We start from the raw sequence: 14,078 nt of genomic DNA, 5'->3' as shown, positions 1-14,078 counted from the left end.
TCCCTGGAGTCTACGAGGGTCACTACTTCCTCGAGACAGAAATCGATTCCAAAGACGTCTGGTTTATAATGTCTTGTTGGCATCCAAATGGACACTGGAAGGAGCTGAATTTGCCTGTTTTGGCTAAGCAGTTAACACGAGAAGAATCGCCTCCACTGTAACCCCGCACTGCCTTTCCAGCATAAAGGATCAATTTCCCCCTACCTTACCTGGTCACAAGAGTATTAGGGTTACGGCCATATAGGAGTGTGCACACGAGGCCCCAGAGTGATTAGCCCATAGTATCAGCTGAAAACAAAAACCAACGTATCGTGCAACGCCTTCCTTGCACAAGAGAAATGGAAACATGTAATACAGAGGACAAATAATCTGCATGACCTATGGGCCATCCCTTCAAGGCAGCCAAAGCAGGGACCACAGGCACATCGTGGGGCACAGTCTCCTGGATGGACAAACGAGGCTCTCACAAACGAACTAACGAACGAACACACACACACACACACACACACACACACCCTCCTATTACCCGGTCTGTTCACCTGAGACTACTAGGTTAAAATTTTATTTCAAGGAATTCAAGTTGAGAGAGTTTTTTAAAATCTCAAATTCAAAACCCAAAACACTATGTCCACATCTTATATACCCTATTACTTAAAACAGTCTCTTATCAAATACAGAAAACCAATGTATCAAAAGACAACAAACTAGATTTACAAATGATCACTTGACTTGACTTCCACCCCATCTTCAGGCCTTTGCATTTCGCCCCCATCCTGCTGACCAGTCACTATGAAGAGGTGTTCTCACCAGGGCAAATATGGACAAGAGTCTCCATGTGGCCATCAGGCCACAGGGAAGTTTCTAGGTGATCTGCAGACACTCCCTGGGGTTTAATCCTACCAGCACTACCTTCTTAGCTGTCATCATCTTAAAAAAAAAAAAAAAAAAAGCTAAAGGAGGTAAAAATTCCTTTTCCCACCTGTCCTTTTTTCACAATTAGTCTAATACCAGCCAGGACAAGATTTGAGTCGCCACAGCGAGGTGGTGGGAATGAAGCCGAGGTAGCAATGTGTCCCAAGTGAGTGTGAAAACAAAATCCAAAACACAAGATCCAACAGAAACCAGTTTCTATGCCAGAAGACACGAATCTAGTCTCCAACAAAACAAAAATGAAACCCAAAAGCCCACCTAGAAATGACAGTGCAGGACAGACACCCTGCGGTGCCGCGGCCCTGCTCTGGAGAGAGGGCAAGTCAGACCACGCGCACCGTCCCATCTGTACCCCCTGCCGCACTCCACCACCAAATGCCGGCAAGGAAGAGACGACAGAGCCCACCCATTTCCTGCCTGAGCAGATGAAGATTTCCTTACTACAACCCTGTGCATAAAGATACAGGAAAATGCAGTGGCTGGTGCTAAAACCTACCAATAAATTAATTGAGGTCTACTTCCAAAAAATTTTTTAATGCGGCATTTAAAAAAACGGGGCAGGGGGGAGCTAAAAAAGCCTCACTCTTCGTTTATATTTTTGACAATTCTAAGAATCTTAAGTCCCACTATCACACCAATAGAATAGTTGAAACAGCTTAAAGTAACTGAACCAATCTTTGGTCTTCTAAGCCCATCTGCTTGAAGCAGCAGAAAGCTCTATATATTCTGGCAGCACCTAATACTTAAAGTTTCCCTGGCAGGGTGTTCTGCAGAAACCTGGTCTCCCCCTGACAGCTCTGACCCCGTGCAGAGACCCAGGGACAGGGATCCCCGCAGCCTCTACAGGGTGAACTAGCAGAGTGTCACTCCGAGGGCCGCCCCCACACGCCAGCGAGCCGATGGTGACCAACCCCGGCCAGTCCTGCCCCGGCAGCCGGCTAGCGTGAAACTTACTCGAATTGAGCGTTTGCCGCGTTTTGGCGCTTGTGCAATAAGCTTCGATGACTTTCAGGATCTGCGCGTCTTCTTCCAAAGCAGCTGTGCCTGTCAAGACACAGCATGTCACAACTGAGCTAACAACAAGTACGTGATACAGTCTAAAAACACATTTTCTTGTCAGATAATGGTTTTCCAAAATTTATGAAGTTTATATTCAAAAGGTTTGTTTTCTTTCAAGTATTTTTTTACCTGCAACATACCTAGCAAAAGGTTAATATCCTAAATCTATAAAAACTGCCTTACTAATAATCCCTAAGAAAAACCATATCCCTCCCACCCCGGAGTTGAAAACAGGCCAAGGAACAAGCAATTCACACAAGAACACCATGAGAAAAGAACTTTATTCTAAGAAGTAAAACGTTAAAACAAAGCATCAGGTTTTCACATAAGCCTGACAAAAAAAGTCAGACCGTCCCCAGTGCTGACAGGGACAGCGGGAAGGAAAGATCTGGAAGGAAAGCTTCCCACCACCCACAGCTGACAGCTACGTAGATAGGTACAACCTTGGAAAGCTTTGGAAAGCGCATTTCCTCCAATCTCCGAGTTTGTGATCGAGATTTCATCTATAACACTTATAAGGCACAACCCAGACCTTGAAGGAGTCACTCCAGACCTCTTCCTTCCCCAAAGGATCACTCCAGACACCGGCTTCACCTATACTCAGACCAAAGGCATGGAGGAGGATAGATCCTTCCAGACTAACAGCATCTACTGCTATCAGTCCCGGATACTTCCTACTTCACATGACCCTATAGTTGAACTATTTCTCTTTCCTGAACTACTAAGTTTCCAATATTTTTTTGTATATGGTATTACATGTGGACATACACTTTAAAAGGTTCACCTACTCTGGCAAAAATGCAGAAGAATGGAAGACTTAAGTATTTGTAAGCTGTAGAAAGCCTCACCATTTTATGATAGTGCATACATGCAAAGCAAGCCAAATGTACTCTACCAAAAAATAGAGGTTCAATACCTTCTAGAAGTTTTACGGTTTCAGGTCTCACGTTTAGGTTCTTTAACCCATTCTGAGTTCATTTTTGTGTGGGGTTTAAGTGGCCCAGTTTCATACTCCTGCATGTAGCTGAGCAGTATTCCCAACACCACTTGTTGGAGAGACAGTCGTTTTCCCAATCGTATACTGCCTCCTCTGTCAGAGAGCGGCTGACCATAGACGTGTGGGTTTATTGTGGGAATCTCTTCTGTTCCACTGATTTAGGTGTCTGTTTTTGTGCCAGTACTATACTGTTTTGATCACTACAGCTTTGTAATATACCTTGAAATCTGGAATTATGATACCTCCAGCTTTGTTTTTCTTTCTCAAGATACTATATGAGCCACTAATTCCACTACTGGGGATTTACCCCAAGAAAACAAAACCACTAATTTGAAAATATCTAATGCATCCATATGTTTACTGCAGCATTATTTACAATAGCCAAGATATGAAATCAACCCAAGTGTCCACCAATAGAATGGATAAGGAAGATGTGGTACGTACGTACATACACACACACACACACACACAGGAATATTATATATGCATCCATAAAAAGGATGAGAGCGTGACATTTGTGACAAGGTGAATGGACCTGGAGGGTATTGTGCTAAGTGAAAGAAGACTGAGGAAGACAAAATACCAGAAGATGGCACTCAGAATCCAAGATAAAAGCAAACAAGTACACAGAAAGCAAAGTCAGACGTGTAAATGCAGACAGCAGATGGGCCGGGGGGTGGGCAAAGTGGGTGAAGGGGAGTGGGAGGTCCAGGCTTCTGGTTACAGAGTGACTAAGTCGTGGGGACGAAACGCACAGCCCACGGCGCAATGCCAGCGTTTACGGTGACCGACGGCAGCTGCACTTGTGGACAGCACAGCAGAACGTACAGACTTGTCAAATCACCACGTTGTACACCTGAAACTAAGACGGCCTTGCACATCAACCACACTAAGAAGAACAGAAACAAACCTCAGCACCGAGAGTTTCAGCGCTGAGAAACAAACTTAAACGTCACCTACTGGAACCGATCCTTTCATGACGAGCTCCTCCCTCAGGAGAAGAGAAGGTTTCACCCCCTGGGGACCAGCTTAACCTCATGGGCAGGTCACCCCTCTCCGCCCAGAGAAGAGTGGCCTCCGAGCATGGTTACCTATCCGCACAGCGGATCAGATCACTCCTGCTAGACGTCACCCGGCACCCAGAGAAAGCACGGATGCCAGAACGGGCGCAGGCTCCCCCAGGACGTAGCATGAACGGCTGTCACCGATCCTCCCTTCCTCACAAATGTTACAGGAGGTAAATGAGCAGGACAGCACACATTTTCGGGGTGGCATGGGCCCTCCCACGGACAAGAAAACTCTTAGGATTCGGAATGTAACAAGGAGCCTGGTAACTTTGGCACACGGAACATGACACGAAAGCAGCTGCTCACCGAGCAGGCAGACAGCAGCTGGAGGCCCAGCTCTCCTTTTACCTCCAGTCCCTCCAAGCTCCTGGTGCAGGCTCCGCCCTCCCAACACCCGGACCCCATCTTCGTCTCTGCACCCCCTCTCATGGGGAGATCCCAAGATCTCACCCCTGGCCGGGGCCTCACCACCGCTGCGCCACATGGCCGGCCTGCGGCATCCCTGGCCGTCACCCCTGTAATGGCGGCAGTTCCACACCCAGTTGTGACAACCTAAAAGGTCTCCAGAGGAGAGTATCCCCCACAGTCCCTCCCCCAGGGGAGAAAGCACAGCTGCAGGCTCCCTCTTCAAAAACATCTGAACCCAGGCACCTGGGGGCTCAGTCGGCTAACTGACATCAGCTCAGGGCACAATCTCAGTTTGCGAGTTTGAGCCCTGCATCCGGCTCTGGGCCTCACAAGCGTCCACTGGGGCCCTGAGGCTTGTGCAAGCGCAGGGGAGGATCAAGAGCTGTAGCCGCATGCCTCCAACAGGTGCAAACCACAGGGCAAAGGGAGTAGGAAGACCAGGTGGTCCCAGGTCGACCCTGCACCCTAGCCCAGCTTCCCCAGAACAAGGGATCGGCACGGAGGCCAAGAGACCACGAGCAGCCCCATCGAGGGGAGAATCACGCGTGCGCTGCACCGCAGGTGCCAGCTAGCTCTCCTGCTGGTGCAGGGCTCTGCTATCGCTCCTCAATTTCCTCTAGACGTGACATTAAGGCTCAGACCCCCGCGTCTGTCTCAAGTCTTTGAAAAGCCATCAGCCATCTCTCTACCCAACGAATGCTGTGCCCAAGACAGACCTGCATCCTCACCGACACACGCCACACGTACTCACTTTTCCTCAGGGCGAACTCTTCATCTGAAGGCTTCCGCTCAGGCTTGCGCTTAGGTAGCAACTTTTTCATGGTCTTGGGACTCTTACTAAGATCCTAGGGAAAGAAAAAGGAAAAAAAATTATTCTGACAAATTCCAAAGACACTAGTTTTTCCTGGAGCATCAGCAAGGGTGACAGCGTGAAATACTAAGTCACTTCAGCCGCTCGTGCCAAAGAGCTTCCTACTGTACTCCCACTGTGGTGTCCTAGCCAGCTGCCGGGCGTTAATGGAAAATCGAGAGGGTGCGGGCTCTGAGGAAAACCCTCCTGTTACTCGGACCAGTCACAGCATGGTGACAACACACCAAGGAGGTGTCACGGGCTCGCGGGCAGCGTCTGGAGAGGAGACGGCCGGCTGACGCGTGCAGAGATCCACACGTACAGATTCCAGAGCAGACCCACCTGTTGCAGCCGAGCAGAAAGAGACCAGGAAAACCAAGGCTAGTTTTAGATGAAAGGTAAGATCAAGTCCCTCAGGACAATACTTGAAGCCTCAGGACAGAAGGAAAGGGAACAAGTTCAGTCCATCGGCCTTGAGCGCAGATGCAGGCAGGCAACAGAATGCGGGCTGTGCCCCTGACGGGTCCACACGCCAGCGCACGGCTCGGTCACAACACAATGGCCTGCAGCAGGACAGAGACAGCAGGCCAGAGTCCAAGGGGACAGGCGGGGGCTTCACTGCCGAGTGTGTGTTAAGTTACAGAAACCGTTCATGACTCTTACAACATGACACCGATGCGACACGGACTATGGGAGGAACCAGACTGGAAGCACAGAAGGAACACAGCTTGGTTTTCAAAGGCAGCGCTTCAAAATCTCTTCTGCTAAACCGTACAGCCTCTTAAAAAAGCAGGAAAAACGCGCTCCCAAAGACATACCGCCCTCCCTGCATGTGTCCTATGGCTTCCGCACTTCACGGTGAACAGAGAGGGGGCCCCAGGAGCACACACACGCACGGGTTGCGTCCCGACCATGGACACAGCAGCCCCATGTGCATGCTCTGCGAGAGGACTTCCACTGAGCGTCTGGAAGCACTCAGTGACACGAGGTGACAATTGCAGATCCTAACGTCAGGTCTGGCAAAGCTAGTGCAGCAACACAGCAAATTGTGAAGCCCAGGCTCACTGCCCCCTCTTCCCTCACCCTTTCTACCCCCTGGCTGGACACACTCAGTCCACTGGTTCCTCCCTAGCAATGAGGTCGCCACCAGCACTGCCCGAGCAATCCGCAAAGACTAAACGAGCAACAGACACCAACATCAGTCACGTAACCGCCCGCGGCAAGGACACCTCGTACCTGGGCCTACGACCACTGGCAAGACGCAGGTCCTCAACAACAAAATTAACAAAAACCTGCAAAGGACAGGTTATAATTTACATAGTATTTCTGTGGGTCATAAAACACTTAGGGCTACTAGCAAGGACGGAGGGTCTAGGTCCCTGGGCAAAAGGGACCTCAACTGGACGTGGAGAGGTGTACCGGGACACGCCACCTCACTCCCACACTCAGGCTCCCCATGCTTACACTCACAACCACACCCAGCGCCGCAATCATCAGATTCCTCAAGTTCAAGTATTTCTTTTTCTCAAGATGCTTCCTTTCCTGAAAGCAGGTTCAGCAGAAACAGCCTGGTGTTCAAGCACAGGGCACAGCCCGCCAACACGGGAGCAGAGGACATAGGTATGGGACAAACCACACTCTGCCACTTTTATTTGTGCATGCACTCTGTCTGCAACAGCTTTTGGTGACAAATGCAGGGTCCCCGGGTGGCTCTCACTGAGGCCTAGAAAAGGGTCCTACGGCCTAGCAGAGCAGCACAGAGGTAAGCAAGACTCAGCATGACAAGACGTGCACAGTAACTGCAGGCTGAGCGGGAGGCCAGCCCCAGGGAGCCCTCTGGCCCCGTGGGTCCAGGAGGCAGGAAGCCAGGGCCGTTCGTGAAGGGCACAGCAAGGTAAGGCTGCAGTTCCCCAGTGATCAGTACTTTTCTCATGTCACAGAATCAGACAGAAACGCGGGATTCTCCAGATTTCTGAATGCACCAGAATGAAGCACAGAACAGCTGGCCTAACACGCGGAGATGTCAACGTCAAATTCTTGTTCGTCTGCGCTCAAGACCTCACCTCCTTGTAGCAGAGAGCAGCGGAAGGCCGCAGGGGCGGGGCAGGTCGCAGGCAGCTGAGGCTCCATGGCTTGGGGGTCTTCGGAGGCTCCAGAGGCCCCCAGTTGATGGTGGTGTGCGGAGTGCCGTGATGGGAGGGGTGGGGCAGCGTGTGGTAGGCAGGCGTCAGGGGTGCCGGCTTGCTGTCTGCGTGCTTGCCGGATGGCGCGATCGGATGAGAGGGGAGCTGGGGGGGGGGGGGGGGGGGCGGGAGACAGAGGGAGCAGAACACGACAGCTGCCATCAGGGGCCAGGGGCCTCTCAACCAGACCCATGAGGTTCTGCCCACTCCTCAAACACTCCCACTGAAAAACCCCCAAGCCGTCATCATTTCTTTACTCTCCAACCCCAAGCAGTCAACTTCTAGGACAGCTATCTATTCTGCATCAGGTCAGCATTGGGGAGCAGGCAGGTGGCAGGATGTGGGGGCCCAGATCCTGGCACCCCACCACCACCTTTATTTGTCATGGACGAACACCGCATAAAGGTGTTCCACGTAGCATAGATCACAATTTTGTACAAGAACAGGCATTTCTTATCCTGGGAAATGTGGTGAAGGGGAGAGTAATTCTCCCCAGTCACATACTTACTGCCTGGTGATTATGGGTAGGCAAAAAACTAGGGCCAAATGTCTGTTTTCATTAACAAAAAAAAAAAAAAAAAAAAGTTTTCCCGGGACGCAGCCAGGCCCATTTCTGTTGATGGGTGTAAAACCAAAAGTACAACTGCAACAAAAACCATACTGCCTATAAAGCTGAAAATATTTTACTGTCTCTTTACAGAAAAATTTTGCCAATCCCTAGTGTAAAACAAGTTACAAGCTGTTTTCTCAGAAAAATCAGCTCTAATCAAAATAAAATTATATGAAGTCTAATTTTTTGGAAGAATAATAGGGCTTATTTTCCTGGAAAACCTGTAAATATTCCATCATACTGATAATTAAATGCAAAAATGTTCAATAATACTCAAAGCCAGCCCATGACCTCAAATCACCCCAAACAATAAAGCCATGCTTAATAAAGAACGAAGTGTTCTGTGAGCTGGAAATCACAGAGTGAGGTCATCACTCAGAAGAAATCCCTTCTTGAAACACACCAAATGAGAAGCCTGGCACTGGCTGATGCCATGGCGCTCTGGGACCAGCGCAACACACTTCCTGCAGGAACCACGTGCCCACCCTGGTTCATGGGTGCGTGGGCGCCTCCCGTGTTGTCACAGGCTACATGGCCACCACACAACTCACAAGCGGAGAAAACGAGGTACAACAGCCCTTCTAGCAACAGCACCACAGTAATATTTGGATTGGTTTCTCCTTAAGGAAGTCAGAAGAGGTCATGGTCTTTGCTACAATGAGATTCTTCTTCAAGGAGGACCCTGCTGAGTATGGGGGAGGACACCCAACACCGCCAAGAGGAAACTCCCTCAGAAGAACGCCTAACACTTGCAAAGCCTGTGCGTGGCGCGCACTGGCGGGGTTCAGCTGGAGCACGAAGTCTTCCCTGACGTGGACTCGTACTGTTTGCTTTCAGGGTGTTGCTGACAACGTGAAGCAGCACTGCCACTTCTCAGGCACACACACACCTGCACACAGAGTAGCTCTGGAATCAATTCAGTTCCAGGGAAGCTAAGCATTGTTAGCATTTTTTTTTTCCAAGTATGGAGAAACTACAAATGGCAAAGCCACTCAAAATGCGACCTCAGCTAAAGCCAACCAGCAGTTTCCACCTGTAAGCTGTTGAGAGAAATCTAGTACAATAAAACTCATCGGAAAGCTATGCTACAGGGGCACCTGGGTGCCTCAGTCGGTTAAGCACCCGATTCTTGGTTTCGGCTCAGCTCACGATCTCACAGTTTTGTGAGTTTGGGTCCTGCATCAGGCTCCATGCTGACAGCTCGGAGCCCGCTTGGGATTCTCTCTCTCCCTCTCTCTTTGCCCCTCCCCTGCTTGTGCACCTGTTCTCTCAAAGTAAGTAAATAAGCATTTAAAAAAATGCTATGCTACAGTCACTCTTCCTGAGCAAACACTGCAACGGTAGGGATGTGGATGCAGAAGTGAGCCACATGGTGGAAAGTGCAAATAAAGATCACAACAACCGAAAGCGTACGTGAGAAAAAAGCACCACCTGGAAATGCCGTGCACTCACAGGTCATTTGTGAAAAGGGGCGTGTACTTTTGTTTGAGAAAGAGGAGAACATGAAAATGATTCCACACCAGTATCTTAAGCATAAAACACCAGTAACGACAAGTTTTAAACATGGATACTGTGTGCTGAGGTACTTCAAAACATTTAAGTTTTTAAAAAGTCAAAGAGCTGGTTAGCTCCTCTACGAGGATAAATGGATTTCTTAAAACAGTGAGGCAAAAGCCACATTTTAAAGCCTTCAACATGAATCTGGACCTTTAGTTATGTTTTTATTTTAGAGAGAGAGCAAGAGGGGGAGAGGGGCAGAAGGGGAGAATCTCCAGAAGGCTCCATGCTCAGTGTGGAGGGTCCGATCCCATGATCCCGGGATCATGACCTGAAATCAAGAGTGGATGCCCAACTGACTGAGCCACCCAGGTGCCCCCAGCCCTGTTTTTGTTTTTTTTTTTAATGTTTATTTATGTTTGAGACAGAGAGAAACAGAGCATGAACGGGGGAGGAGCAGAGAGAGAGAGAGAGAGACACAGAATCCGAAGCAGGCTCCAGGCTCTGAGCTGTCAGCACAGAGCCCGACGTGGGGCTGGAACTCACGGACCGTGAGATCGTGACCTGAGCCAAAGTCGGACGCTTAACCGACTGAGCCACCCAGGTGCCCCACCCCAGCCCTTTGGATCACCATAAATACTTCTGTTTTTTGATACAACAGAACACAGTTAAGATTCTCAGGAAAAAACAAAAACACATATGGATGGTGGCTCTTGAGGTTTTAGGTGAAAACCCCCTGAAAGTTAGTCTCCTAGGTCCCCCCTGAGCAGAAACAGCTTCCAAGCCAACTGCCATCAAACCACGTGCAAGGAGGTACAACCTAGGCACCATCGGTGTGAGGCGACAAGCTGTGTGACAGGGACTCTCCAGGACCCCCAGAGAAACACAGGCATGAATTTATACTATTGAGCCACACAAGGATTATGCTTCAAAACACCTGCTCATTTGCTGCCCCCACCCGTCCGCCCCCAGAGGCCGACCCCACAGCATGGAGAGGTACAGGGGTCCTTACGGTGTGAGACGGCACAGAATGGGGCTTGATGGTGGGGTTGCCGACAGAGGTGACCTTTGTCTGCTTCTGGAGATGGTCCACCCACTCGTGCAGATCCTGCTGGTTGTTGCAGGACACCAGGATCCGCTCAATCATGCTCCCTGGAAGGGAGAAGAGACACACTGAGGCGGGAAGATGGGCAGAAAGCACACGCGTGCGCACACACACCCACGGAGAGGGCAGCAGCGCTCCAACACAGCCCTCCGGACGGTCCAGCCACAACGTGCACACACACCGTGAGCTGCCACTCATCACCGTGACAGACAGCGGCCAGAGAGTCTGTGCCTATCACCTGATATTTCAAATGCATTTCTATGATTTTCACTGTCCTCAAGCTTTGTGATTGTCATTCCTGTCGTTGGTAGCTTTCCCTAAAAAAGACCCCCCCCACAAAAAAAAACAATTAGTGCTTTTCTAGTAAAGAACGTACCATTATCAAAACAAGTATTAATAATTTTAGGAATGGCAGAAGCAGCACCCTGTAAAGCGAACCAGCTGACCGTTGCCATAAGCATGCACAGTACAGACTTTTCCGTCAAATAAGAAACCATAACACTGTAATAAAAGGAAAATGGAGTCCGCAGTAAGGTCCAGAACGAAAGTAAATTCCATCTGACACATTTCTCTGAACGTGAACACTAGGTCCCAAGAACGTGACCTATCAGGATCAAAAACCAAAGGAGGCGCTGATTCGCCTCACGAAGAGGCTCAGAGGAAGTTCACGTTTGAAGGCAACATAGGAAGCTGGGACGAGAACAACTGTCCGGGGGCCACACTTGGCTGTCCGCCAGAGGGGAGGTGGGGAGTTGTGCTGAGCACCACATGGAAGGCACAAAGATGGGGACCAGCACGGGCGGGGCCGGCGGATAGAAGGCATTCGAGTCCGGCTGCACAGACCACGGTCACAGCACTCAGACGCCCTTCCCAGGCCACCATGCACAGAAGAGGAAAGCAGGGTCCCATTGGTGGCGTGAGGCTCTCACTGGCACGTTGACACCAACACCGAGGGCGAATGTGGCACGGGCCTCGAGCCTGCCCCGAACGGCCACCTCTGCTCCCTCAGGTCACAGCAGAGCTGGTCCCAGCCTCTCGCGGTACAAACCACAAAGCCAGAGTGCGCTGGCAGAAAGGACTCAGCTTTGTGTTTAGTGGGGCCACCTGACAATGGGGGGCGGGACTGCTGATTCAGGGGAACCGGGGTAGGTACCCGCCCAACAGCACACTCACGAACTCTGAGGCACGGGTTTTCTGGGTTTACCAGACACATCAGCTTTATCAATTTTAAAGTGCTCCTTCTGGAGAAAGTGTGTGACTCCTCCTCCTCTTTGGGGACCAAGCTCTCTGTGGAGGCACACACACGCCACAGACACCTGGAACTCAGGATCCACCCGTGCACGTGTCCGGGACGACACAGAACAACGTGCCACGTGGGGACTCCTGCTGATGCAGGACTGAGGACTGGCCAGGCCCGGAAACAAGCCATGGGAGAGAGCACGCTGCTCTAAGTCACAGAGAATAGGCAGTGAGGACAGAAGCAGCTATTAAGAGAAAAAGAAGCTACTTGACACCATAGGTTACGTTTCTGCAGAGACACCAGACCTCTCCTTTTGCATTTTCTTCTCACGTCGGCTCGCACGTCTTCTCAGTGTCAGCAAAACAACCGACTAGAGAAAGGTTCCATGATCACTCACCACTAGGTACATCACCTGGCCTCAGCCAGGGTCCCTGGCTCTGTGCCCACCCGCCACCGCACCCACCGGGCACCATTGTGGCCAGGAAAGAAGGGGCAACTGAGACAGGACTCGGGCAGGTCACCTCAAGCAGTCGGTGCCCTTAGGAGGCAGCCCTACAGAGGTCACTGGGGTTCCCCCCCCCCCGTGTTTGCTCAGGACCAATGCGGGGACATCTGCAGTCATGCGGAAACAGGCTAAGTGTGACATACTCGACTAGGTGACACTATCTATACACACAGCACCACACCCAAAATCCAAAATAAGCCTGGAACGGATTCTGAGATCCACAGCAAACAGTAACGTGTAAACCGAAAATGTACTTTACCTGATAGATAAAACCACTCATCCTAGGACTGGCAGATAACATCAGCAAACTATTCGGGAAGAGCAGAAGGTATCTCTCATTCTTTTCCTAACGTTAAAGAACAAACAAATCCAAGTAATTTGTTTCAAAACACACAGATGTGAGAACAAGTATTTACATTAAGCCTTATGAAACATACTGAACGTCCTTCCAACAAATTTTATCAGCTAAATTAAATGCAAACAGAATTATGATAAAGTCTCAGACTCACTGGCAGCCCACGTAGCATCTTTTAAAAACAACTGGGTTAAGGAGTTCAGCTTTGCCATTAACTCTTTTTCATCTAAAATTTTCTTTTTATGGTTGAGAGAACAGAACTTGTCGAGTTTGGGTGCTGTGGGGAAGAACAGGTGGGCCTTTCAAGCTCGAGGGGAGGGTAGGATAAAATGTTAAAATCAACTGAATGATTCCTGGCACTTCCCTTAAAGCCCAATCAATTCAATATTGTTTTTGTCCATGCTGTAAACCTTACCTAGTTTACATGAAAGATTTAAAAGCATCTATATTAAAAACCATTTGCTTCAATGGGGGGGGTGGGGAGGATGCCCCAGAGAGACCACAATAAAGGACGCAAGTTTCCAGGAACGTAAAGGAGACCAAAACGAGGAACGCAGACGGCCCTTTCCCAAGCTGCCATTTCCACGCTGCCCACAGAAGCCCAGGGGTCAGGACGCAGGGTCCTCAGGCAGACTCCTCAGACTCCAGCCGCATGCCAAGTGCGCTGGAAACCGGTCCTGCACTGTGAGCCTGTCTAGGGGGACTTCTCACACTCTGTTCCCGAAGACGCCCCACACACTTGTGGGGCTCAGAGCACAGGCTCGAGTCCCTCGTGTCCCCAGCCACTCTGCACAGCAGAGCACGTGGCCGTGGCGCTCCTGCCCTGCATACCTCACTCCCGGCACACTGGACCATGACCTGGGACATGTAAACGACGCTGCCCAGGGTCGTGATGTCATCTCCCTCCCAGCTCCGGATGGCTTCTGTCAGGATCTGCAACTCCAGCTCCTTCCTTTTCCGCACCTCCTGACACTGCGCCTGGGACACACACCACCACGGTCAGGAGGTACGCGAGCCCCCAGAACCTCAACTACCGGCCACGCGACTTTGACACACATCATCTGCTGAATGAGAAAGCGTTCAATTCACAGGCACAGAAGTAAGAGCTCTGGAACGAGAGACACGGCTTTAGAACAATACAGCAGATCTTGCTACTTCTGGAAGAAAAAATGCAGACTGGACAAGAAGAGACTTTCTGGCTTTACTGGTCTCTGCTGGCACAAGGACTGAGCAGGGGCCAGGAGTGCATGCTGCACGTGAGGTAAGTCAGGC

At 50.3% G+C, this 14,078-nt stretch overlaps 1 protein-coding gene across 5 annotated transcripts in view; it reads right to left on the bottom strand.

Annotated features, from left to right (window-relative positions):
* The window catches only part of ARHGEF7 (Rho guanine nucleotide exchange factor 7), a 134,361-nt gene that overhangs the window by 13,129 nt on the left and 107,154 nt on the right, over positions 1 to 14,078 (bottom strand). For all 5 annotated transcript variants that reach the window (XM_042930302.1, XM_042930289.1, XM_042930300.1 and 2 more), the window contains 7 exons: positions 13,638 to 13,784; positions 12,711 to 12,797; positions 10,945 to 11,023; positions 10,614 to 10,753; positions 7,375 to 7,599; positions 5,213 to 5,306; positions 1,885 to 1,974 (listed from right to left, as the gene is read on the bottom strand). In XM_042930302.1, coding sequence (XP_042786236.1) covers positions 1,885 to 1,974; positions 5,213 to 5,306; positions 7,375 to 7,599; positions 10,614 to 10,753; positions 10,945 to 11,023; positions 12,711 to 12,797; positions 13,638 to 13,784 — 862 coding nt within the window. The remainder of the gene's footprint in view (positions 1 to 1,884; positions 1,975 to 5,212; positions 5,307 to 7,374; positions 7,600 to 10,613; positions 10,754 to 10,944; positions 11,024 to 12,710; positions 12,798 to 13,637; positions 13,785 to 14,078) is intronic.

This window comes from Panthera leo, chromosome A1 (genome assembly GCF_018350215.1).
Source record: "Panthera leo isolate Ple1 chromosome A1, P.leo_Ple1_pat1.1, whole genome shotgun sequence".
Lineage (NCBI taxonomy): Eukaryota > Metazoa > Chordata > Mammalia > Carnivora > Felidae > Panthera > Panthera leo.
Note: the sequence above shows the minus strand (reverse complement) of the source record. Positions and strands in the feature narration are given on the sequence as shown.